General features: G+C 43.2%; 2 protein-coding genes across 3 annotated transcripts in view; one reads left to right on the top strand and one right to left on the bottom strand.

Moving 5' to 3' along the window:
* prepl (prolyl endopeptidase like) overlaps positions 1 to 16,483 on the top strand; it is an 86,462-nt gene extending 69,979 nt beyond the window's left edge. Inside the window, exons 13-14 of one of the 2 annotated variants that reach the window (XM_070889348.1) lie at positions 14,451 to 14,533; positions 16,101 to 16,482. In XM_070889348.1, the coding sequence (XP_070745449.1) occupies positions 14,451 to 14,533; positions 16,101 to 16,151 (134 nt within the window). In that variant the 3' untranslated portion in view covers positions 16,152 to 16,482. Of the gene's footprint in view, positions 1 to 14,450; positions 14,534 to 16,100 lie in introns of both variants that reach the window. The other variant, XM_070889349.1, reaches the window with a different exon arrangement.
* Positions 16,484 to 19,306: 2,823 nt separating this feature from the next.
* Positions 19,307 to 27,754, bottom strand: part of slc3a1 (solute carrier family 3 member 1) — a 31,261-nt gene continuing 22,813 nt past the window's right edge. Inside the window, exons 6-10 of the mRNA XM_070888685.1 lie at positions 25,940 to 26,064; positions 21,798 to 21,999; positions 21,074 to 21,211; positions 20,125 to 20,247; positions 19,307 to 19,833 (exon numbers count right to left, since the gene is read on the bottom strand). Of these exons, the coding sequence (XP_070744786.1) occupies positions 19,393 to 19,833; positions 20,125 to 20,247; positions 21,074 to 21,211; positions 21,798 to 21,999; positions 25,940 to 26,064 (1,029 nt within the window). The 3' untranslated portion in view covers positions 19,307 to 19,392. The remainder of the gene's footprint in view (positions 19,834 to 20,124; positions 20,248 to 21,073; positions 21,212 to 21,797; positions 22,000 to 25,939; positions 26,065 to 27,754) is intronic.

Genomic DNA, 27,754 nt, shown 5'->3' with positions numbered 1-27,754 from the left:
GACACGTGCTGTGCCACCTCCCTCCACAAACGTCTGAAAACTCCAGGCGGCGGCTGAGGCTGCAGGACATCCGTTCACCTCTCCACAGCCTCCATCAAAGCCTTCAGGGCCACATTGGAAAAGCAGCGGGCACGCTGGTGAGCTGCACTATCAGCCATGTTGCCGCTCTGACCAGACCACGATGGTGAAACTGCGCCGGCACGGTCATCCTACCTCCCCTTTTGGAAGCGGCTGGCACCGGAATGTCTGACAACTATTGCCTCATCCACATTAGCTCTGGGGGCCCGAAATTCATTGACATACCGTCCGCTTACCACCCAAAAATACAATTTTGGTTAAAAATAAACACATACATACCACTTGGTGGAATATTCATCATTGACATACTGCCAAGCAGTATGCACACCGTCCGCCGTGCAGGACCGCCCGCATACCACCCAAAAAGTCCGATTTTCATGGCATACCGCCAACATACCACCAGAGCTGTATATCGTTCTGGAAAAGATGGTTTTACGCGATGGTAATTGGGCGGAAACGGGTGGTAGTGCTCAGAGCTGCCATTTTGAAATTGGGAATAGTCGGGAATAGTCAGCTCAAGCAGCACCTCCTGTATTTCTGAGGTGAACAGTGACTTTACAGTGCAATTTACAATGGAAAAGGTATTTTTATTACTGATTAAATTATTATTAAAGGCATTTTAGTTATATTTTTTTCATTGAAAAATATTCTGGAGATTTAAAAAGCATGGGGCCTGTACTATCTCGGCCTGTATTGCTAACTATCTGTCTAATGCAGGATCCAGATGTGAGACGGTTTAGAGCAGAGTTACATAGACATAGAAACATAGAAAATAGGTGCAGGAGTAGGCCATTCAGCCCTTCTAGCCTGCACCGCCATTCAATGAGTTCATGGCTGAACATGCAACCTCAGTACCCCCTTCCTGCTTTCTCGCCATACCCCTTGATCCCCCCAGTAGTAAGGACTTCATCTAACTCCCTTTTGAATATATTTAGTGAATTGGCCTCAACTACTTTCTGTGGTAGAGAATTCCACAGGTTCACCACTCTCTGGGTGAAGAAGTTTCTCCTCATCTCGGTCCTAAATGGCTTACCCCTTATCCTTAGAGTTATCAGGGTAATGGAGGAGGTCTTGCCCCCAAAGGATTTTCAGGGAGAAGCGCTCATACTTGGACCTGACCGATCAACAGTGTGTTTGAAGGATGCGTTTCCAAAAAGAGATGATCAATGAGATTTGCCAGCTCATTAAGGCAGACATGTAGCCCTGTACCACCAAAATTACTGCACTTTCTGTCGAGGTGAAAGTGACTGCGGCACTTTCCTTTTTATGTATGTGGCTCTTTTCAGGCAACAGCTGGGGACATATGCTGTATTTCTCAGTATGTTACTCATCGATGCATTCAATAGGTAACCGAAGCACTGTATGCACGCCGGATGGAATTTATAAACTTCCCAATGACCAGGGAGGCACAGAGTGACAGAGCTTTGGGATTTACACGCATTGCCGGCTTCCCCAAGGTGCAGGGTGCTGTTGACTGTACCCATATTGCCCTACGAGCACCGTTACAGGAGGCGGTGGTATACTGAAACCGTAAGGGATTCCACTGCCTCAACGTGCCGTCTGTGACCATATGCAGCGCATAATGACAGTGAATGCCTACTTTCCAGGGACCATCCATGATGCGCACATCTTGCGTGAGAGCACTGTGTCTGACCTGTTGAAATCTGAGCCACAAGGTGGATGCTGGGGGACAAAGGCCTCACCACCTGGCTCTTGACCCCCCCCCCGCGGAACCCTCAGACAGAAGTCGAGCAATGATATAATAAGAGCCATATAGCCACACGTAATATTATCAAAGACAGTTGGAGTGCTGAAGCAGCGCTTTCGATGCTTGGACCGCTCGGGAGGCAGGCTGCAATATCACCCTGAGCAGGTTGCTCAGTTCACTGTGGTGTGCTGCATGTTACATAATTTAGCAATCATACGGGGACCCCCCCCCCCCCGCGCCCCCAACACTACAGCGGAGGGCATGCAGAGCGTATGCCACTGCAAAATTGTTACATCAGCAGCTCAAAAATGAACGCTTTGCTTGAATGTGGAGAGCTGCGTTTTGGGACCCTGATGACTGTTGCCCCAAAAGTTTGACACTGTACAAGAGTGCGTAAATTCAATTCAAATGTTTATGTAAAAATGTAAAAAATACACAATTTTAAAACTTTGTAAAACTTAACTATAAAACAACTGTAACAGCTTTAATAACAATTTTAACAAAACTTTAACAACTTGAATAAACTTTAAAAAATCAAACTTCAATTATTAAATGAACAAGTACAACAAAAGACCCTTTACTGTCCTCAACCACTACCTCAACCGTGTGCTACACCACCTTTGGGACTATTCCCCCCCCCCTCCCCGCTCACCCCTTTCTTACTCCCGCTCTTCCCTTTCCCACTGATCCCGTCGATTGCCTCCAACAATCCTCCACCGACTGCCGTTCTGATAGAGCCGCGATATTTGCGGCTATCGTAGCATGGCCTTGAGCAGCTCTCGACCTATGTCGATGCTGGCCTGTGACAGATGCACCATGTCCTGGTACACGACTATTTGTCGTGCAGCAACCGACCTTTTCTGCACTAACCTCCATCACTGCGGCAAAGGCGCTGCAACACTGAGGATGTTGCTGCACACTACTTGGTCCCGCAAAATCAGAGGAGCCATGGGGGAATCCCCTGAATATAGACTCGGTGGTGGTGGAGGATTTTCCAGCTGGCCCACATGGAACTGGTGAATCCTCCTCCGTCTCCACCGGCTCCAGGATCAGCGGCTCTTCCTCGATGTTATATATGCAGGCTATAGATATACTCTCTGTGTAGTCACTGTATAGTTGCATAAGATGGAGACTTGTTTACCTGATGTACTATCAATAAGGTTTACACTGTGTATATACATGCTGGCACCAGTAGAGGGTGCAACTGGTGAAGACTGGGGTTTCCTGCCCCGGTGGCAGGGGCTATATAAAAAGGGAGCCACCATGCGGCTGCCTCACTCAGGAGTTATGAATAAAGGACCAAGGTCACTACAGTTTGAGTACAACACATTGCCTCGTGGAGTCATTCATAAGTACATTACAGACATAATACTCACCTGCCAGTGGTGAAGTCAGGAGAGGGCTGGGTGACGCCAGAGGTGGAGGCAGTGGGTCTGTCGTCTGATCTCTCTCTGGAGGTGTGGCCTAAATCGTCCGAGTCTGGAAGTACAAAACAACATTTGAAAATGCTTGGCACCAGGGCAGGAGTCAGAGTTACATGAGTACATAGTACAGTGACATAATGCAGTCTTAAATGTCCACTGCTGCATTATATATCGCAGACAGACAATATATATATACATATGCATTGCATTGCAGTACATCACATGAGGCCAGCATTACAGTGCAATAAACTTACATTAACTAATGTTGGCCTCATATAATGTACATTACATGACATGACAGGACTGCAACACAGACCGGGGATTGTATTCAGCTTACCATCCTGTGTGAGTAGGTCAGCTCCAATGCCGGTGGTTGCATGGTTGTATCACCGACTAGGGACAGGGCACGGATCTCTATTTCTGTGAATGGTTCTTGGGTTGTGGGTCCTCCCACCGTGCGACGCTGATTGGCTGCTATTGCAGATGTTGTCTTCTGCAGAAGGTGAAGTAAATGAAAGTAAAAATCTTCAATCCATTTAACATCGCAGACACACACGGGGTCTCACTCTCTCACACACACACACACACACACACACACACACACACATTAAAACACTGCGTTCTTGTCATTGCCTGAAAGGACGAATACATCGTCATAACCTTAAGATAAATAACACCATCCGTGTGATATTGAACCTACATTTACATGGCACATGGGGGGTGCATAAATAAAATCATTACTTTTGCTACCCTCACCGGGTCATTCCACTTCTTACTGCACCTTTCCCCGGTGCGTACCATGGTACTTGTGGAGGACACCGCGCCCCCGCCGCCAATCTCGTCCCATATTCTGTTGTACTTCTTTTGGGGGCGGGGGGGGGCTTTCCACAACCACCCTTTGTTCGGTCGGAGTACCTCTCTGTAATATTCTCGAAGGGCAGGTAACTCTCTCTCGTCGAAGTCGGGTGCCCTCAACCTCCCATCCTTCTCGATGTTCCTGCATTTCTACTTTTTTTTGAGCATTTCTATTATATTTATGATTTTTGATTTGTAAAATGTTATTCAAACTATTATTATTTATTATGAATATTTTTTAACTCTGCAATCTGTTATTAAACCAACTGGCCCTCGACTAGCTTACGACTCCTCACACACACACACACCCTCGACTTCAACTCACAGCTCATGCACGGGTGACCCCTGACACCTCAAATAGCGGGTAAAAAGCTCGCTGAAAAAAATTGGGGGGGGGGGTGGGAATCTCACATGCGCAGTTCAGTGCCACACCGTCCATCGACAAAAAAGTAGATCTAGATCAAGTACAATGTTACCAACCGTCCACTGCATACCGCCGAAAAAAATGGACCAAAATTGCGCTCTTCAATCTTGGCAGTATGCCGGCGGTTTGAAACGGCGCATATCTCAGAAATGGGCGGACCTTATGTAATAACCAATTTCAGGCCCATTCTGTCTGCCCATTTCTCGGCAGTATGCTGGTGGTATATCGTTTCATACCACCGGGTATTACTGGGGCAGAGTGCGCGATTTTCATAATTTTTCTCTCGGTAGTATGCCGAGCGAAGTGCAGCCGGCAGTGTGCGGGCAGTGAGTCCTTTTCACTTGGGAATCTTCGGGTCCAGAGTTCTGCGCACGTGCCTGCTGCTGCGAAGCTCCGCCCCTGAGAGACACAGACCTGAGAGTGCTGTGCAGGTATGTGGGGGAGAGTGCTTCTTGGGTTGAGATCGCTATTTGGGGGGGGGGGGGGTGGGTGGGTGGAGGGGGAAGAGAGAAGAGAGAGAAAGAGAGATTGCTTCTTAGGGTGAAATCGCTATTTGGGGGGAGATTGCTTCTTGGGAGGGAAAGAGAGATTGCTTCTTGAGGGTGGGGGGTGGAACTGATCACTGGGGGTGGGAGAGACTGGGGGAGTAACAGAAATAAAAAATTTCACAGGTAAAGATGCATACCACCGACTGAAGATCAACTTAAAACCACCTTTTCCAGGGCGGTTTGCAGGGTCGGCGGTATGTCAGTAGTAAGTCATCAATTTGGCAATTTTGGGCAGTATGTCGGCGGTGTGCAGGGGCTGACAGTATGCATACTGCCCAACGGTATGTCACTGATGAATTTTCCGCCGGGCAGTATGTTGGTATTTTTTGATCAATTTTGTGATTTTTGGGCGTAGGTCGGCGGTCTGTGAGCGGTTTGCGGAGGTATGTCCACCAATTTCGGGCCCCAGCACTGACACATACCTGGGAAAATATACCACAGCAATTAGTCACTGCATTTGGCCTTCATCTTTTCAATCCTTATTGAAATAGTAAATGGATCTTTTTTAAGCTCAGAGTTCATTGCAGCTATCAGTAGATCAAATGACTGCAAAGTGGTTCATAATTATTAACAAATGTCACAAAATAAAGAATGCAGATGCAAGCTTAAATATGCTCAATAAACCAGAATTGCAGGTTAATAAATAACACGGTACAAAGACTTCTTTAAATTCCTCAATCACATTAAAAGCATTGACTTGCATGTTACCAAGTGAACTGTAAAGCTGGCATTTGGCATTGGTGAAACAATATCTTTTTACCACTCGTAGACAGTAAATGCTTAATAAAATACTGCTGACTCTAGAGAATGCAGCAGTTTTGCCTTAGTACAAGAACAGATAGAATATATAAGGCTAGAAATTCAGTATTGCCCTTTTTGAGGCGGTAATCCCAGCTGGTCGGTAAGTTAACCTTGTGAAAGTTAACGCCGTCTACCGCAAAATTCAGTTTAAGCGCCTCAAGGGAAATGGATCGGTAAATCAGTCATTGCACAAATCTCTTAGGGCGGTGAAGCCTAAAATCATTGCGATTAAATTCCCTTTGATTTTAAGTGCACTCAAAGCAACATGAGTTTTATTAGATTCTTCTCCTCCCCCAAAGGGCATTTATGTGTGACCTGATTATCAGATTTTAATATCCTTGGCCTGGTTCATTGAACACCATATAGCTAGACCATCGACACTAAATAAGACTCTGAATTTTGGTGTTGTGGAATGCGTCGTCTTCTATTAATTTGTATCATTGTTCATATTATGATAAAAATTATGGTCAGTATTGATAGCCCAGATTTTGTGGTGGTAATGACAGCAAACTGCCATTACCCCTTTGAAACTGACTGTAACTTCAGGCTATAGCACATATGCAGCTAAAAGTGGAAATCCTGAGGTTGTGATCCATCATTTCCTGCTCTGCTCCAGGCAACGCTGTGGAACTCTCCGTAGCCAGCAATCAGTGAAATCAGTTGATCTGATGAAAACTTATGCTTTTCCGATCTAATTACATTGTTAAATACCCCATTAAAAGTTAAGCCTCATTGTTAAAATCCCAGTTACACCTAATCCAATGTATAGACTGCTGAACAACTGTTCTCGCCTGAAAAAACAAGTTTTATATTTATGGAATGTCAAATATCTCCATTATGTTAGAAAATTACTATATTTTTCAAGTAATACAAAATTATATTTTTTATATTTCAGCTTGTACCTTAACCCCATGTGTACGTCCCAATCTTTATTTTGCTTTCTGTAAACATTTTAAAATGAATTTAATCAGTGCTTTTTATTTCCTGATTTGCTCTGAGAATTCTTCAATGTGATTGGCTGCTTAGGACAGATTGATGACATTACTGCTGCTCTACGCAAGGAATCCCCTTTTAACAACGCTACAATGAATTTAACGTCGACAAAGCTTAATTTTTCACCACAGAGATCTCTGTTGGCAGCTTTCTTAGAGGTCGGGAGTTCGTGAGGCGAGAGGCCTATAAAGGCCCAACAGTTCGAGGAGAGCGGCGGCAGTCGGGAGGCGGGTGTTCGTGAGGCGAGCGGCCTATACAGGCCCAACAGTTCGAAGAGGGAGGTGGGAGTTCGTGAGGGGAGCGGCCTATATAGGCCCAACAGTTCAAGGAGAGCGTCGGGAGGCGGGAGGTCCTGAGGGGAGCGGCCTATAAAGGCCCAACAGTTTGAGGAGAGCAGCGGGAGGCGGGGGTTCGTGAGGCGAGCGGCCTATAAAGGCCCAACAGTTCGAGGAGAGCGGTGGGAGGCGGGGGTTCGTGAGGCGAGCGGCCTATAAAGGCCCAACAGTTCGAGGCGGGAGGCGGGGGTTCGTGAGGTGAGCGGCCTAAAAAGGCCCAACAGTTCGAGGAGAGCGGCGGGAGTTTGTGTGGCGAGCGGCCTATAAAGGCCCAACAGTTCGAAGAGGGAGGCAGGAGTTCGTGAGGCGAGCGGCCTATAAAGGCCCAACAGTTCGAGGAGAGCGTCGGGAGGCGGGAGTTCCTGATGGGAGCGGCCTATAAAGGCCCAACAGTTCGAGGAGAGCGGCGGGAGTTCGTGAGGCGAGCGGCCTATAAAGGCCCAACAGTTCGAGGAGGGAGGCGGGAGTTCGTGTGGCGAGCAGCCTATAAAGGCCAGCCGGTGCAGCTGCAGCGGGGAGAGAAGGCAAAAAAGTAGTAGAAAGAAATCGAAAGGTGACATCACAGCCAAGGGGGTAAGTGATTGGCTGGTGATTGGTAAGTAGCTTTTCTTTTTTCTTTATCAGTAAGTAACATTTAGCATTGTTGCAAAATTAAGTTTATCTAGGGGTTAAGTCATGGCAGGATAGCTCGGACACGTGTTATGCTCCTCCTGTACTATGTGGGAAGTCAGGGACGCTTCCAGTGTCCCTGATGACTACATGTGCGGGAAGTGTATCCGCCAGCAGCCCAGGATGGACCGCATTGCGGTACTGGAGCTGCGGGTGGATGAACTCTGGAGCATCCACGATGCTGAGAATGATGTGAATAGCACATTTAGCGAATTGGTCTTGCTGCAGGTAAAGGGTACACAGCCAGATAGTAAATGGGTGACCAACAGGAAGAGCAGTGCAAGGAAGGTAGTGCAGGAGTCCCCTGCAGTTACCTCCCTGCAAAACAGATACACCGCTTTGGGTACTGTTGAGGGAGATGACTCACAGAGGGGAGCAGCAGCAGCCAAGTTCATGGCACCATGGGTGGCTCTGCTGCACAGGAGGGCAGGAAAAAGAGTGGGAGAGCTATAGTGATAGGGGAATAGATAGGCGTTTCTGCGGCCGCAACCGAGACTCCAGGATGGTATGTTGCCTCCCTGGTGCAAGGGTCAAGGATGTCTCTGAGCGGGTGCAGGACATTCTGAAAAGGGAGGGTGAACAGCCAGTTGTCGTGGTGCATATAGGTACCAACGATATAGGTTAAACGGGATGAGGTCCTACGAAATGAATTTAGGGAGCTAGGAGCTAAATTTAAAAAGTAGGACCTCAAAAGTAGTAATCTCAGGATTGCTACCAGTGCTACGTGCTAGTCAGAGTAGGTATCGCAGGATAGCTCAGATGAATACGTGGCTTGAGGTGTGGTGCACAAGGGAGGGATTCAAATTCCTGGGACATTGGAACCGGTTCTGGGGGAGATGGGACTAGTACAAACCGGACGGTCTGCACCTGGGCAAGACCGGAACCAATGTCCTAGGGACGAGTGTTTGCTAGTGCTGTTGGGGAGGAGTTAAACTAACATGGCAGGGGGGTGGGAACCTATGCAGGGAGACAGAGGGAAATAAAATGGAGGCAGAAGCAAAAGATAGAAAGGAGAATAGTAAAAGTGGAGGGCAGAGAAACCCAAGGCAAAAAACAAAAAGGGCCACATTACAGCAACATTCTAAAAAGACAAGCCTGAAGGCTCTGTGCCTCAATGCGAGGAGTATTCGGAATAAGGTGGACGAATTAACTGTGCAGACAGCAGTTAATGGGTATGATGTCATTGGCATCACGGAGACATGGTTCCAGGGTGACCAAGGCTGGGTATTCAACGTTTAGGAAGGATAGGCAGAGAGGAAAAGGAGACAGGGTGGCATTGCTGGTTAAAGAGGAAATTAATGCAATAATAAGAAAGGACATTAGCCTGGACGATGTAGAATCGGTATGGGTGGAGCTGCAGCACACCAAAGGGCAGAAAACGCTAGTGGGAGTTGTGTACAGACCACCAAACAGTAATAGTGAGGTTGGGGACAGCATCAAACAAGAAATAAGGGATGTGTGCAATAAAGGTACTGCAGTTATCATGGGCGACTTTAATCTACATATTGATTGGGCTAACCAAACTGATAGCAATGCGGTGGAGGAGGATTTCCTGGAATGTATTAGGGATGGTTTTCTAGACCAATTTGCCGAGGAACCAACGAGAGCTGGCCTTTCTAGACTGGGTGATGTGTTATGAGAAGGGACTAATTAGCAATCTTGTTGTGCGAGGGCCCCTTCGGGAAGAGTGACCATAATATGGTAGAATTCTTTATTAAGATGGAGGGTGACACAGTTAATTCGGAAGCTAGGGTCCTGAACTTAAGGAAAGGTAACTTCGACGGTATGAGATGTGAATTGGCTAGAATAGACTGGCAAAGGATACTTAAAGGGTTGACGGTGGATAAGCAATGGCAGACATTTAAAGATCACATGGATGAATTTCAGCAATTGTACATCCCTGTCTGGAGTAAAAATAAAATGGGGAAGGTGGCTCAACTGTGGCTAACAAGGGAAATTAAGGATAGTGTTAAACCCAAGGAAGATGCATCTAAATTGTCTAGAAAAAGCAACAAACCTGAGGACTGGGAGAAATTTAGAATTCAACAGAGGAGGACTAAGGGTTTAATTAAGAGGGGGAAAATAGAGCACGAGAGAAAGCTTGCAGGGAACATAAAAACTGACTGCAAAAGCTTCTATAAACATGTGAAGAGAAAAAGATCAGTGAAGACAAACGTCGGTCCCTTGCAGTCAGATTCAGGTGAATTTATAATGGGAAAGAAAGAAATGGCAGACCAATTGAACAAATACTTCGGTTCTGTCTTCCCGATGGAAGACACAAATAACCTTCCGAATGTACTAGGGGACAGTGGGTCTAGTGAGAAGGAGGAACTGAAGGATATCCTTATTAGGCTGGAAATTGTGTGAGGGAAATTGATGGGATTGAAGGCCGATAAATCCCCGGGGCCTGATGGTCTGCATCCCAGAGTACTTAAGGAAGTGTCCCTAGAAATAGTGGATGCATTGGTGATCATTTTCCAACAGTCTATCGACTCTGGATCAGTTCCTATGGACTGGAGGGTAGCTAATGTAACATCACTTTTTAAAAAGGGAGGGAGAGAGAAAACGGGTAATTATAGACCAGTTAGCCTGACATCAGTAGTGGAGAAAATGTTGGAATCAATCATTAAGGATGAAATAGCAGCGCATTTGGAAAGCAGTGACGGGATCGGTCCAAGTCAGCATGGATTTTTGAAAGGGAAATCATGCTTGATGAATCTTCTGGAATTTTTTGAGGATGTAACTAGCAGAGTGGACAAGGGAGAACCAGTGGATGTGGTGTATTTGGACTTTCAAAAGGCTTTTGACAAGGTCCCGCACAAGAGATTGTTGTGCAAAATCAAAGCTCATGGTATTGGGGGTAATGTACTGACGTGGATAGAGAACTGGTTGGCAGACAGGAAGCAGAGAGTCGGGATAAACGGGTCCTTTTCAGAATGGCAGGCAGTGACTACTGGAGTGCCGCAGGGCTCATTGCTGGGACCCCAGCTCTTTACAAGATACATTAACGATTTAGATGAAGGAATTGAATGTAATATCTCCAACTTTGCAGATGACACTAAATTGGGTGGCGGTGTGAGCTGTGAGGAGGACGCTAAGAGGCTGCAGGGTGACTTGGACAGGTTAGGTGAGTGGGCAAATGCATGGCAGATGCAGTATAATGTGGATAAATGTGAGGTTATCCACCTTGGTGGCAAAAACACGAAGGCAGAATATTATCTGAATGGCGGCAGATTAGGAAAAGGGGAGGTGCAACGAGACCTGGGTGTCATGGTTCATCAGTCATTGAAAGTTGCCATGCAGGTACAGCAGGTGGTGAAGAAGGCAAATGGTATGTTGGCCTTCATAGTTAGGGGATTTGAGTGCAAGAGCAGGGAGGTCTTACTGCAGTTCGACAGGGCCTTAGTGAGGCCTCACCTGGAATATTGTGTTCAGTTTTGGTCTCCTAATCTGAGGAAGGACGTTCTTGCTATTGAGGGAGTGCAGCGAAGGTTCACCAGACTGATTCCAGGGATCGCTGGACTGTCATACAAGGAGTGACTGGATCAACTAGGCCTTTATTCACTGGAGTTTAGAAGGATGAGAGGAGATCTCATTGAAACGTATAAGATTCTGACGGGACTGGACAGGTTAGATGTGGGAAAAATGTTCCCGATGTTTGGGAAATCCAGAACCAGGGGACACAGTCTTAGCATAAGAGGTAGGCCTTTAGAACCGAGATGAGGAGAAACTTCTTCACTCTGAGTTGTTAACCTGTGGAATTCCCTGCCGCAGAGAGTTGTTGATGCCAGTTCATTGGATATATTCAAGAGGGAGTTAGGTATGGCCCTTACGGCTAAGGGGATCAAGGGGTATGGAGAGAAAGCAGGAAAGGGGTACTGAGGGAATGATCAGCCATGATCTTATTGAATGGTGGTGTAGGCTCGAAGGGCCGAATGGCCTATTCCTGCACCTATTTTCTATGTTTCTATGTCAGCGTCGAGCGCCATTGCTTCACCACTGACCGCAAATTCCAGGCAGTTATATCAGTATCTGGCTTTGTTGGTAATCAGCTGTGAACAATTTGGAATTGCTTATAAGTTACTCTTAAATGCAAGCTCAAGAAAATTGAAAGCTGAGCTGGCTTTAAGCAATGTAAGCTCTGGGACCCACCATACAGACATCACTCTCCTGCAGTGTCAAATCCCAAAGCATTAAATGTAAAACTGCCTCTATGTGACAGAGATAATAGATTTACCAGAAGTGAATGGTCTTTGTAAATAGTCATGACAACAATGGCCTCTTTGACAGCATGCATGGTGGATTGGAAGTAACATTGTAAAGGCACACTCGAAAAAGTGTCAGTGCTAACACAAATACTACAGATAAATTTGAGTTCTAGGTGTGTTCAAACATACTGAAACATATACTTTTAAAACCTCGCTAAATTAAATCTGAGTAAATATGCTGCTTTATAAGAATTGTTCTAATATATTTTTACTTACTGTTTTAAATCAAAAGTATTGATTATAGAACGAGTTGATCTCCAGTGGCATTGTGCTTTCCTTTCTGCTAGAGCCCACTGCCTAATTAATTATTTTTTGTTCTGCGCTTTGTCTTTTTACTTTTTTCTCTCTCTCTCTCTCTCTCTCTCTCTCTCTCTCTCTCTCTCTCCCTCCTCTCTCTCTCTCTCTCTCTCTGCATGACTGTCAAACACTTTCTCTTGTTATCTGTTTGTCAACAAATGTTTTTCTCACTATTCTCTCTCGTGTAAGTCTCTCCTTGACTTTCTCCCTTTTTCTGTATGTCTGGCACTCTTTAACTCTGCACACTACTTTTTCTTTCTGGGGCACAGTTTCTCCTTTGGTTGCAATCGGCGATCAACTTTGCCTGTTTGAGAAGTATTTTATTTCTCATGTTTCTGCTCAAACTCATTTGCATATAGCCAAATGCAAAATCTGCCATGAATCGGTGCAATTGAGCCGCATTTTAAAATGTAATTTTTTTTTAATTCGCTTAAAATATTCCTTTATATATTTAAGAGTGGTAACATGAGGCAGTTTGATTATACAGCTGAAAATGGGGTTATCACAAAAAATAAACATTATTACTCAGTGTCAATACACCACCTTTTGAGTAACTCGATTTTAAATGACAGAAAATGACTTTCGACATTTTTTACAAAACCATTTGCTAGTTATACTGGGATACAAGTAGTCAGTTTCTTAGTAAATTAAAAATAATTACATTCACAACCTTTTTAAAACGTGCCTATTAGTGTCCTTGCGCCCAAAAGAACCAGCTTGACTTTTAGAGCCTCCTCAAAGGCCTGCAAACGAGCACAATTAGTATGGGTTAGCTTCTAGCATGATATTTTAAACTAACACAAAAGATCTCGGAAACTCGATTTGCACTTAAAATTCCGTGATCTTTTACATGGGATGAAAATGTTTAAAATATGCCCGAGGTATCCCCTTACTCTGATGCAAATAGGCTCTGTGCCTGTTTGCATCAACCGTAACATTTTCACACACAATTGCTGGCCAGTTGGTGGGCAACTTTGCACCAGCAATTGGCTTTTCTTTGGCCGTGCAAGTGGCCTGCCAAACGCATGCAGAAATCCCAAACTTGCGGTGGATTTCAAAGGAGGGAAGACTGTGTACCCCCTGCAAAATCCGGGCCATTTTCTTATTTCTCTCTGGGATCAGGATGTTGGAGCATCCGTTGTTTTGTTACCATGAGGTAAGAGTGCCGGGATTGAGATGGGGATCAGACGGAGTTGAGAGGAAGTGAGGGGACCAAAGCTAGGGGGAAGATAGAGGGAAACCGAGCTTGGGCTCTCGGAGTGATCAGGCTGGTGCAAAGGTTTGTGGGGAGGATGCTGGCCCTAGAAATTTGGCTTGGAGAGAACAAGGTGGCTGGAACCAGGATGGGAGGGGCAGATGAGGTCGTGTTTGGCTATAGCATGATATACCAGGAACAAAGGAACTAGTCCCTTGTAACTATTGGAGCATTAATGGTCACATGACTAACATGAGCCAATCAAATCTGTGGTATACAATGGAAATTTATAGACAAGGTTTGGAGCCACAGCTGGAGTATTAGGAGCACTTGGATCTAATTCATCTGTATTAACCATTATACACCATGAATCAATCAGAAACGTTGGAAGCTCACTGCAATCTCAATATTGCAGATGTTAAATGCCAAATTGATATTAGCATATATTACAGACTGACATTTTAATACTATTTAAATATGTATCAAATCAAAACGGATTGCCTCACGTATTCACAAAATATAGCTGCTGTAATAGTTCCTCGTTCCACCTCTCTTTGTCTGACTGCTCTTGGTACTCCAGCTCTGGCTCCATTCCACACCTTGATCCCAAATGCAGCCAAGCTGTCTGACCCAGTCAGATCTGATCCTGAGTGCAGCCTTGTCATTTTCCTTCCTCCACACCCTCAATTTGAATATAGCACAAATACAATGCGACCGTTTAACCGTTCTATGTAGATCTAGTTGAATTGAAAGTATCATTTTGTTTAATAATTGAATGAGATAATATACTGCGTAAAGATCAACCTTCTCAGTTACTCTCAATTATTTTTTTTTGCATGTTGTTTTCAAACAAAGGTGAATTACCAAGCATCATTTTGGATATCCAACCTGGAGGTGATCACTTTGGTCCATCTAACTGGGAAGAATCAATACACGAAGTAAACCTTTATTTTTTTTTCTCTCCCCAGTAGTGTTCCATCCTTCAGATCAGTAAGATTTATTTTAGCTGTTCACATCTAAAAGGTGTGTTGTAATGCAGTAATTTCAAAAATGTAAACATTGAAATTCATGGAGCGAAAAATTATTCTGACCATTATATATGGCGTGTTAACATTAAAGGACTGTTGCTCACTCTCTTAAAATTATTCCTGAGGTAAGCCGATATAATGTGTATTACTGATCCTGTGGAGCAATTAAGGATTTATTCCAAGTTTCCTAAGGTTGAATTTTTAATGCACGGAAGCTCTCAAGATACCCCCAATCTGAGCATTTTCTTCCATCATCATCCATCATCATCCATCATCATCATCTTAGGCAGTCCCTCGAAATCGAGGAAGACTTGCTTTCACTCTAAAAGTGAGTTCTCAGGTGGCTGTACAGTCTAATGCGGGAATTACAGTCTCTAACAGGTGGGGCAGACAGTGGTTGAAGGAAAGTGTGGGCGGGATTGGTTTGCCCCACGTTCCTTCCACAGCCTGCGCTTGGTTTCTGCATGCTCTCGGCGACGAGACTCGAGGTGCTCAGCGCCCTCCTGGATGCTCTTCCTCCACTTTGGGTAGTCTTGGGCCAGGGATTCCCAGGTGCTGGTGGAAATGTTACACTTTATCAAGGAGGCTTTGAGGGTGTCCTTGAAGCGTTTCCTCTTCCTCGCTTGCTGTGTAGGAGTTCCGAGTAGAGCACTTGCTTTGTGAATCTCGTGTCAGGCATGCGGACGATGTGGCCCGCCCAACGGAGCTGGTAGAGTGTGGTCAATGCTTCGATGCAGGGGATGTTGGCCTGGGTGAGGACACTGACATTGGTGTGTCCATGCTCCCAGTGGATTTGCAGGATCTTGCAGATGCAGCGCTGGTGGTACTTGTCCTATTAGTGTAAACATTGAATCATTATGCCTGTTGAGGCACGTCATGTAATTTGCACCTCAATTTTAAACAATTGCTAACCTGTCAATGATTAAGAATAGTGAAGCTAATAAAAAACTTGATCAAATGGACAGCAAGGAGCAGTCACACAAAATATTTGAACAAAGGCCAAAATTGTTATATACAAAAGGTAGAAAAGTTGCCTTTGAGGGGCTGACTGAGTATATCACCTTCTGGGCATGTCAAGTTTCCAACACTTTCTGCGGTGCCAAACACACCAAAATGCACTCGAGACATGCACACTCTATAGCAGCACAGCTTTTGCCTGAATTTCTGAGATTACCATCCTTAATTTAATACTATGAATTCTTCTTTTTGAATTTTGCAAAAGGCAAAGAACTTTAATTCTACCACCTCCCACCCCCCTCTCCCCTTACACATACTCCTATACCCCAGCCCCCTCAGACACCCAATCCCCCTCACACCTCTCAAATCATGAGGAGGATAAACATAGTTTTAAAATGTACCAGAAGAGGATAACAATTTGATAATTGCTATTATGGCAAAAATATTACATCTATGCAATAACAGTCATTTTATGTTTGTGAAAATAACATGCTAATTGATGATTTTTTAAATTTTATAGGTTGCCAGACATTATGCATTTTTATACAAAGAACTGGAACTTGATGTATAGAAGCATCCATATACGTCTGTTGTAGACTTTATATGCAGCTCGCCTACTGAGAAGTAAACATGAAATGGATTTAATGAAAAGTTCTTCAAAATCACTGCAATTAAATTCTGCATTTGTGGGTTCATCCTTTTGTACTGATGTACTCTGAATCAGTATTTATTTTTGGTAGCCAACCCTGGAAGTTAAGTGAATTTAAAGTATTTTGAACCTGCAGAATTGTTTGTTTTTTGGGCAAATATTAGGATATAAAGTCAATGCAAAGTTTTAAATGCCAATAAACCATTTTTTAATCTATACAACAGAATAATTTTTATTTTTATCCACATATCCGAGGTAAAACAAGCCATTCAGTAAGGAAAGTCAAGGTATGCTGGTGCCTTTAAAACTATTTTCCATGCATCATCCCTTGTCTCTGTCCATGTTCCAAGATTACTTATTTTTCTTTCATCAGAATTTGTTGCATAATGATACCTGAGCAATATTTACAGAAGGCTACTCCCTTTATTGCAAGAGCTCTGTGCTATCTGCTGTCCTTGGCATTTTCTTTATCAATCCAACATATGACTTTCAATTCATAGGCATTTTATTACACGCCCAACCTATAGAGCTAGGGCTGCAAGGCCAGGAGTATGAGTGTTTATATCGGAAGTTTTATGTTCTATTATGGAGTTCCCCAAAAAGAAAAATCAAGCTGATTGCGTTATACAAAGTCATTCAAGCCCAGAGGCCTTGCTTCAAGCCACAAGCCGAAAAACAATTTACAAGATGAAGTGCTGTCCCATACAAGAAGTACCTACTATATGGCAAACATCGAAGACATTTGCAACATCACTTGGAATAATTTCTACTTTATAACACATAATTTAGATTATTCAAATATAAGTTAATTATCTACCTGCGATAAGATAGGTACATCATTGAATGAAAGGGGAAAAATTAACCAGCCCAACTTCTTTGAACTTTTGTTGACACTTGCTTTTTAAGACCCGTATGACATTTACCCACTTCCTATACTGCAGGAGATCTGTGGCTCTCAATGAATCATCAATTAAGGAAGAAATATTTTTTATTTAAATGGCAGCTTTCATATCCCCAGGACCTCCCAAAGTGCTTCAGCACTACCTAGAGCTTACTTTCTCTTCCAAGCTGCCTCTTACATTTCCCTTACTGAGGAAAAAATATCTTCATTACCACTGTTGGCCCTGTAGCTATAGGCCAAACCTCCCTTGAGTGCTGAATTCGGAATTGGGCTAAAACTCTCTCGCTTAAATGTCTTGCACCTTTCTCTTTTAATTTAGCGAAGAAAAATGGGTCACTTACCTGCCTTCACCTTCTGCTCACTGGCCTCCTTATGAAAGTATTGAGGAGAAATCCCAGCATTTACCCACTCATAACTCTTGTCTAACTCCTTCACATCGACCCATGAGGTAGCCACTTCCTCCATGAGGAAGTTAAAAAAGACCAGCTTTTTCATTCAAAATTAATCTGAGTATCAATCTATGGTACAACAACAACTTGCATTTATATAGCGCCTTTAATGTAGTACAACATCCTAAGGAACAGGCTCCCTAGGGAGATAGTAAAAGCAGTTAGTATTGGTTCATTCAAATTAGATAGATTTTTTTTCAGAAAATGATATTTTTGGCTACACTAGAGTAATTTCAGACATGACACTTAAGTTTAGAATGCTTAGGAGGAACAAGTGACTTTGGAAGTGTGGTCCCCAAAGCTCTTTATCACTGAGGTTTTCTTCGAGTCATGTCTGGATTTGTTGTAAACTAATTGATAGTGATTGATTGCTGTAATTAGTCATCAACTCCGTTATCACACCATGCGACTACCAGAATGGTAGAAAGCAAACTAGATGGACCTTGATCTTTTATCATCTTGTAATTCCTATGTTTTAATGTAACCTATGGTTTCAACCATCCACTTTATAACAGACACAACATCTCATAATTTGTTGGATCAACATGTTGCTTTAGAAACTCGATTAGAGATCAAACAGTTCACAAACAATTCAGAGACCCTCTTCTCCTACATCACTCCACAAAGCAAAATCTTCATGTGACCTCTGAAGAATGTAGTTGAAATAATGTCAACATAAATTCTTGATTTGGTATCATTCAAATTTATTGAAGATCATTGCTAGTTAAGCACAGCTGATTTGATAACACCAAATTCTTACAATCTGTTCCAAAGTCCCAATTTTGCTCTTTGTATAATCAATGATGAGTATATTCAGATAAGTAAAACTAGTTTGCATCTTTTGAGCAATCCTAACCTATTGCATATAACAGGATACCAACACAATCAAAGACTTGCAAGCATCAATAAACACCAAGGAGCTAGCATTCCTCTGTTCATGATGTATTTTGAAAAAGTAATCAGTGGAAAAGAGGCATAATATGGAAGGAAAGCAATGATGCTTTAAACATCCATGCTCCAATTGGATTCTTGGGGTACACCTGAGGTGCCCCTGCAGGAGATGAAGCCATTGCAGGACATGTGTTAAAAGTGGAACCAAGTGAGGGCAATGCCACAGCAGTGGACCACAAAAGAGACACAGTGAAGAATATTGGCCATGTCAATATCATGGAGAAAATGAGGGGGACAAGCAGGAATAATGCATCACAGTTGCAGCAGCAAAGGTTATTTTGGGGACTGTCACTCGTCTCAGCCCAGTAAGAAAGGAGGATGACAGACTCAAGTAATTCAAACAGGGAGAAATTGGAGATATATGCACAGAATTGGGTGGCAATGATGCATTCAAGTACCTTACAATGAAAAGGGAGAATTAAATTAAGGCATTAATTTAAGAGGATGCAAGAGTTAGGCGTGGACTTTGTATGGAAAGATGACAGTAATTTTATGAAACGATGGAATAAAGTCTGAGGAAAGGGAGCCACCGATGATGTCAGTGAGCATTGGGATGAGGTGGGTTTGTTGCGTGGTGTAGAGTTGGGCCAGAAGGCGATTCTGGGTCCAGGAAGTAGGTGCCATGGAAGAGATGAGCTCTTTGTAGCATATATTTTTTGCAGACGAAAAGGTTTTATAGAATAGAGTTTTGCATGCAAAAAATAAAGTTTTATTAATGTGTAATTTGCTCACAGATCAATGGCTGAAGTTCTTATAATTTCATGCGTATTTCACTTTGTGAGTGGTTTGTTCTTTTCTACCCTACATTGCTATCAATTATTGAATCTACAGGACATTTTTTAAAACTTATTTTCAAAAACTCTTAACAATTCTTGTAAAGTACATCAAATGTACTCAAATAACATGCTTTCTGTGAAATATAGCACCTGTCTTTGAATTCTGCCTTATTGTGGACTGGATTGCTCGTTCTGTATTCCAATACAAGGCCTTCCCCAGCACTAGTTATTACTGATGCTGTTTGAACCTTATTTCCATTTTTATTAAAGTCAGTACTGAGTCTCACATTTGCTTCTTTGGGAAGATATGGAACATTGCTTGCCAGGTTGACTGTTGAAGCTTTACCAAAATTTAGTACAATCAAGAAGACTGAATCCAAACCATCCAGTTCTCTCACATATGCAAACACATCTGTATCATTCCATATGTAACACATCCATCCCCTATGAATAGGCAGCTCATTCCAGCGAAGAAAGCTCAGCTCACGGTACAGGATCAAGGTAGAGTTCTGTTCTTTCTTTTCAACCTGTAAAGATTATTACACAGGAAATAATGAACTATGGAAACATACAGGGGTATAATTAAAGATGTGCATGAATTATTGTCCCCAAGAAAACCAATCAAGTTTAAAATGTCTATATAGAGCATATATTATTGTGTGAGTGATCCTTCCCCCCCCCCCAATTACTGACCAGATGATCTACTGAACTTGTATATTTAAATCCTTCAAACTTCAGAAATATAAGTTTAGCTTTTTGTAATCACTTTACTTGATTGGATTTTATATAAATAATATTGAAAATTCTGGCTTGCTTACTTCAACATTTACTGTAGCGTAGTTTGGATGGACAGGAAGCCAAGTTGTGTTTGCTGTACTAAAGCCAGCGTTAGCACTGCTATCCCATTGCATTGGTGAACGTTGTGGATCTCGATTTGCTGTCTGTAGCAAAACATGGATAAAACTTCAACTACTTCATCAAATTATTCAACTTTTTAATTTTCTCTTATGTAAAATATTTATCTATAAACTTTATTCATTTTATTTGTCCATATATTTCCCTTATATTTGCACCTTCTCTAGCTTATGGGATGACAAAGCTGTATGTTCCATGCCAGTCATGTCCCATGTCAATACAAGGAATGCTGTCAGGCTGTGACAATTCAGGACATAGTAAATGTCAGTCTCCAGCTAAATTTGCCATTCAATTAACATCTGAAAAAATGAAAAAAATCTGAATTTTGGATTTAAGTTTTAGCCTCCACTGCAACTCAAAATCAACAAGCACATCATAGCACTGTCAAGTCAATAACCTAATTTTGGTATTGTGAAGAGAAATTTACGGTAGAACTAAAGAAATATGGGACCTATCTATGGGTACGTGGCATCCTTACTACTAATTTTCAGGTGGTGATAAGTTAGGGGAAATTTAAACTGGCAGTGGGTTTTGAGTGGCTGTGCAGGCGGAGAGAGCAGCCTCTGATGTTAACGGTGTGAAGCCTGATGGATTTTAACTGTCAGGCCCATTTGTGTAGCGGGCGGCAGTTTTTTGAGGTGGCCACAAAGAACTGCCCAAACCCATTTCATGTAGATCTGTTATAGCCAACGGAAAAGAGATTTTCATTTAAGCTATCTGAACTAGATTTGAGCCCAAATCCCAGATGTAAAAGATCAGTGGTTTAACCTAAATTTCGAAGAAATTAAAATTTAGTAAAGTACTTACAGGATCAAATTTTCCAAAAGGATCTTGAATCTCGTCTTCAGATACAACAATATTCTCCATTCCTAATTCTTCCCCATAGTAAGTAGTAGGAGTTCCAGGAAGAGTCAGCAGAAGCATATTAATGACATCAGTATACATTGCACCAATACGGGATGCAATACGTGAATTGTCATGATTTCCTACCTAAAAGTTAAGAAAATAGACACTTTTAAATAACATCTAATAACACTACCATACATTATTTAACCATTGCATCACAATGCCCAGTGTATTGTATTGATAGACTAGTTCTTATTACATATATCTTTAAAAAATATGTAAAGTATTCCCAAATATACTATACTTCGATCTCTTTACTCCGATTACTATTTTCCTACTCTCAAACCAAGAAGAGCTTCCCTATTTGCTTCAAACTGAGTTTTTTATTTCCCAAACTAGCCATCTTTGGAGCTTCCCTGAGTGAGATTAACAAATTATTGCTGAAACTGGAGATGTTTTGTATTGTGGGTTCATGTTCACTATAAATATAATATGAAATTACACAATCCCATTTCTCTCCTTCGACCCAGCAGAGAAAGAGGAGTCTGGATTCAAATCTAACTCACTGTGCTATCCTATTCAGCAAGTTGTTCAAAAGAAGGGGAGAAAAAATGTTTGTCAAACAAGAAGGCAAATAAGTTAAAATATACCAACATTATCAGCTATCTATGAAATTTATGGTCAAAGTCATTGGCTGTTTGCTATAAAGTATTTGAAGATATAGACATACCACCCAGTTTGGCCATTTTCCTGCAGGCATGCTGCGCATCCAATAATCTACAATTTTAAATACTCCATTTCCTGACATCTCTTTATACAGATCAATAAGGTAGAAATTAAAGGGGAAGTCAGCTTCTTGTTGTGTAGGTGTTCCATAGTACATCATAGTCTTATAAATGTCTTCATTGTCATAGGATTCAGTCATCAGAAATCTGCAAAGATGATATGGCTAAGAATCTATTCCATACTTTTGACAAGCAATCAATAAATAAATGACTTGCCTTAACCTGATCAGATTCTACTCCTCTAACCTGAATAAGGTGAAGAGTTTACACATATAGGGGTAAAAACGTGTTTGCGTCGCCCTCATGTCAGTGTTTGTTCTCCCATCTTTCGACAGTGAGGAAAGACACATGGTTTAATCAGTGAGCTGAAATACAACAAGAAGGGATTTTTCAATGATCCATGGGATCATTACAAATGACCGAGATATTGGGCAGGTGTAGGCTCATTCCAGGCCATAGGAAATGAAGGCTCACCTCCAGAGTGGACTCAGTTACTGAACCCAAGAAAATTATTGAGAGTAAAAGTCTAATGCGATCAATAGCAACAGCATAAGTTATTTATTTATTTTCATAAGGGGCGGCACTGTTGCAAGATTGTGGATGTGTATGACTTTAGACTTGAAAGTGACACTTGAATAAGATGGCATGCGAAATCCCCCAACAAAGGCCTGTAAGCAGATAAATAAGTCTAAAGGCTCTGCTTGAACTGCTTTTAAGGAGGTGCAGAACACAAGCTAGATTTCCTTGCCATAGAAACATAGAAAATAGGTACAGGAGTAGCCCATTCGGCCCTTCGAGCCTGCACCGCCATTCAATGAGTTCATGGCTGAACATGCAACTTCAGTACCCCATTCCTGCTTTCTCGCCATACCTCTTGATCCCCCTAGTAGTAAGGACTACATCTAACTCCTTTTTGAATATATTTAGTGAATTGGCCTCAACAACTTTCTGTGGTAGAGAATTCCACAGGTTCACCACTCTCTGGGTGAAGAAGTTTCTCCTCATCTCGGTCCTAAATGGCTTACCCCTTATCCTTATTCTGTGACCCCTGGTTTTGTAACGACGTTATCTTTCTATAATGTCGCGGCAGAAATCAAGGAAATAACAGGTGTGTTTGGGTTGGGTGGGAAGTTAAAATGTATAAAATTTCAAATCCAAACCCAACCCGCCTCTCGGAAGGCAGGTCCCTCACTTAAATATTTTAATGAGGCTGTATCCCTAAGATTTTATCTCTACCAGCTTTAATGCTGGTTGACCAGGTTTCCTGCACCTCAGGAAACCCGGCAGCTGAAGGGCAAAGACTGCTGAATGTATCAGTTAAGTGCCTTTACAACACTGCTTGTGGGCCAGGAGGAGCAGGAGTGCTTCCCCAAGGCCTACCATGCTAACTTGTTAACATTCCCAGCGATCCAACCTCTCTCTCACCCGCAGTTCAATGCCATGCCAATGTCCTCCACGGCTTGCAATCTCCTGCATAGCCTAAGAGCTCCTCCAAGCCTCCCCCAATTCTGATCTCCTCCATGGGCTCACCACGATCTCCTCTCCTCCTTGGGCCCCCCACCTCCCCCCTATCGATGCCAGGAAACGGATTCCAAAAATTTTAAATCAGGTCGAATGTTAAATTCGGCAAGACCTGAGGGAAACCTGTTCTTCTGCCCTCCTCGCCCCATGTTCCTTCCACACCTCCCTGTAAATATCGAGGCCAAGAGTTTGCTGTGTGGGGAGCAAGCAGCCAAGCACAACCTGTTCTGGGTAAGAAGAGAACCAGTGTCATGTTAATGAGGCCGAGCAGTTAAAATCTGTGTACGACAGTGAACATATGATTAATGAGGACTGTTGATTATGTTATGATACAATATGTATGTTTGATTACAAATTTGTTGTAGTTCTAAAAACAGAACAAAGCTACAAAGCTAGTTGACATTGCTAAAAGGAGGAATGTAACTTTATTAATCATGCCTCCAACATAAAGTCAAAATGGCCTCTCTGGTCAAATGGAATAGCACTCTCACCTCTGAGTCACAAGGTTATGGATTTAAGGCCCACTGCAGGACTTAAGCTCGTATTTTAAGCTGACACTCCAGTGCAGTACTGAGGGAATGCCGCACTGTCGAGGTGTTAACCTTCCTGTTTTACTAGTTCAGGTGGATGTTAAAGATTTCAGGTATGATTCAAAGAAGAGCAAAAATTCTTCCATTATCCCGGCAAACACTCCTCATTTCAACACCAGCAAAAACAGGCTGACTGCTTACTCATTGCTGTTCATTGGCTTTGCCTATATGTGAAATCACTGCCACACAGGAATGTGGGAAGGGAGGACCTTAAGACAATCACTATCACTAGGGGGGTACTGCTGGACAGACTAATGGGACTCAAGGTAGACAAGTCCCCTGGTCCTGATGAAATACATCCCAGGGTATTAAAAGAGATGGCGGAAGTTATAGCAGATGTATTCGTTATAATCTACCAAAATTCTCTGGACTCTGGGGAGGTACCAGCGGATTGGAAAGCAGCTAATGTAACGCCTCTGTTTAAAAAAGGGGGCAGACAAAAGGCAGGTAACTATAGGCCGGTTAGTTTAACATCTGTAGTGGGGAAAATGCTTGAAACTATCATTAAGGAAGAAATAGCGGGACATCTAGATAGGAATAGTGCAATCAAGCAGACGCAGCATGGATTCATGAAGGGGAAATCATGTTTAACTAATTTACTGGAATTCTTTGAGGATATAACGAGCATGGTGGATAGAGTTGTACCGATGGATGTGGTGTATTTAGATTTTCAAAAGGCATTCGATAAGGTGCCACACAAAAGGTTACTGCAGAGATAAGGGTACGCGGAGTCAGTGGAAATGTATTAGCATGGATAGAGAATTGGCTGGTTAACAGGAAGCAGAGAGTCGGGATAAATGGGTCCTTTTCGGGTTGGAAATCGGTGGTTAGTGGTGTGCCACAGGGATCGGTGCTGGGACCACAACTGTTTACAATATCCATAGATGACCTGGAAGAGGGGACAGAGTGTAGTGTAACAAAATTTGCAGATGACACAAAGATTAGTCGGAAAGCAGGTTGTGTAGAGGACACAGAGAGGCTGCAAAGAGATTTCGATAGGTTAAGCGAATGGGCTAAGGTTTGGCAGATGGAATACAATGTTGGAAAGTGTGAGGTCATCCACCTTGGGGAAAAAAACAGTAAAAGGGAATATGATTTGAATGGGGAGAAATTACAACATGCTGAGGTGCAGTGGGATCTGGGGGTCCTTGTGCATGAATCCCAAAAAGTTAGTTTGCAGGTGCAGTAGGTAATCAGGAAGGCGAATGGAATGTTGGCCTTCATTGCGAGAGGGATGGAGTACAAAAGCATGGAGGTCGTGCTGCAACTGTATAGGATATTGGTGAGGCCGCACCTGGAGTACTGCGTGCAGTTTTGGTCACCTTACTTAAGGAAGGATATACTAGCTTTGGAGGGGGTACAGAGATGGTTCACTAGGCTGATTCTGGAGATGAGGGGGTTACCTTATGATGATAGATTGAGTAGACTGGGTCTTTACGCGTTGGAGTTCAGAAGGATGAGGGGTGATCTTATAGAAACATTTAAAATAATGAAAGGGATAGACAAGATAGAGGCAGAGAAGTTGTTTCCACTGGTCGGAGAGACTAGAACTAGGGGGCACAGCCTCAAAATACGGGGGAGCCAATTTAAAACCGAGTTGAGAAGGAATTTCTTCTCCCAGAGGGTTGTGAATCTGGAATTCTCTGCCCAAGGAAGCAGTTGAGGCTAGCTCATTGAATATATTCAAGTCACAGATAGATAGATTTTTAACCAATAAGGGAATTAAGGGTTATGGGGAGCGGTCGGGTACGTGGAGCTGAGTCCACGGCCAGATCAGTCATGATCTTGTTGAATGGCGGAGCAGGCTCGAGGGGCTAGATGGCCTACTCCTGTTCCTAATTCTTATGTTCTTATGTTCACACTTGTCAACATTACAGCAGTTGCTGCACTTCAAAGTAATTAATTGTATGTCAACCATTTTTGAGCATCTCTAGTAATTCCAGGAAGATGGTATATAGATGCAAGTCTTTCTTTACCTGTATCTGCCAGGTTCTATACTGAACTCATTCAAAAGATTTCGCCAGCTACGGACAATGTCATGCATGCCCACTTGTGTGGCTGTGTAATCGTGATAGAGCTCATCATATGCTGTGATATTATTCTAGAGGAATAAATAAAGAAAATCTCATTAATTCAACCAAGTCAGTGTTCCATATAACCCAGTAATAACAAAAGCATTTGGAGAGCGTTACACCTGAGCCTGAAATGTCCACATCAGATGGTCATACATGCACTTCAAGAAATTGAATAGAATGGGCCTATATTCACTAGAGTTTAAGAGAATGAGAGGTGATCTTATTGAAGCATATAAAATTCTTAAGGGGCTTAACAGGGTTAATGCTGAGAGGCTATTCCCCCTGTCTGGGGTGTCTAGAACTAGAGATCATAGTCTCGGGATAAGGGGTCGGCCAGTTAGGACTGAGACGAGAAGAAATATCTTCATTCAGAGGGTTGTGAATCTTTGGAATTCTCTGCCACAAACTGCTGTGGATGCTCAGTCGATGAGTATATTCAGACAGGGATCGATAGATTTTTGAACACTAAGGAGAATAAAGGGATATGGGGATAGTGCGGGAAGGTGATGGCGAAGGAAGAAGATTAGCCACGATCTTATTGAATGGCAGAGCAGGCTCGAAGGGCTAATTGGTCTACTCCTGTGCCTAATTCATATGTTACAATGAAGCCACTGTAAAGTGATCAGGAGCAAGAACCCTAGCTGATTTCCCCCTCCCTAGTTTAAGGGCACTGAGACTACCACTTCGGCTGAGATTAGTTAGCTCAGCACAGACCAATGATTCAAATCGTCATCCTTTCTGTTACACAAAATTTTGTTTCTGTTTCGGATTATGCCTATAATGAACAGGCAGTAGGCGGTGGGAGACCCAAACTACTTTGGTGATCATACCATATTTCAATATTGAGAGTGCTATTTGTGCTTTCGATCGGCAGCTCACTCATTAGAGAGGGGCGATTCTGGTGAGGTTGTTGCCATTTAAAGGCAGCCTGCACCTCTGAAAGGAAAGGTACACTTGTGTATGGAGATCATTGCAGCAACTTTTCAAACTCAGTGGAAAAGGTGATTGCAGCTAGGCCATTCTCGGCCCCCCCCCCTCCACCCCCACCCTGCACCCCCACCCACCCCAAATTTTCAGATGTGGAGGTACTTGTTGAGCAAGCAAACAGTGGGAAGGAAGTTCTCTTTCCCAGTGACAGATGCCGGTTCCCAGGCAAATAGTGCAGCAGCAGTGGAGACAGGTGGCTGTCAATGTCAATGCAAGCAGTATTGCTCCCAGGACCTGCCAGCAATGCCAGAAAAATTCAATGGCCTCACCAAAGATGATGAGATAAGGCTTTCATTCACATCTCTTTTACTCTCTGCTCAGCCCTCACCACCACACGTTAGCCCCAACACTATCAACCCTTCCCTCCTTCCCTTCCCATGCCTCTTCTCTAGTCACATCATCACCTCTGCTTTCATTTGCACACTCAACACCTGCTACTGCCCTCATGACGTCGCTCTCATCCCCACACCTGCTGCTTCTTAATCTTGGCAGGTATACTAGCTAAGCTGCCTCACACATCTTCACAATTCTGCAACAGGGTGCATTTTAACCCACTCCCACTCTTCTTGCAGAGAAAGTTGGGACACAACAGGAGGAAAATGGCAATGTCTGGAGGACGGTGGATATCTGTGCAAGTGCTCGTGCCAAAGGAAGGGGCCACCAATTACATCATTGCAAAGGGAGGACACGCAGTGTGGCAGATGGCGAGGCTGGAGGACATGCACAGCA

This window comes from Pristiophorus japonicus, chromosome 9, assembly GCF_044704955.1.
Source record: "Pristiophorus japonicus isolate sPriJap1 chromosome 9, sPriJap1.hap1, whole genome shotgun sequence".
In the NCBI taxonomy this organism is placed as follows: domain Eukaryota; kingdom Metazoa; phylum Chordata; class Chondrichthyes; family Pristiophoridae; genus Pristiophorus; species Pristiophorus japonicus.
Note: the sequence above shows the minus strand (reverse complement) of the source record. Positions and strands in the feature narration are given on the sequence as shown.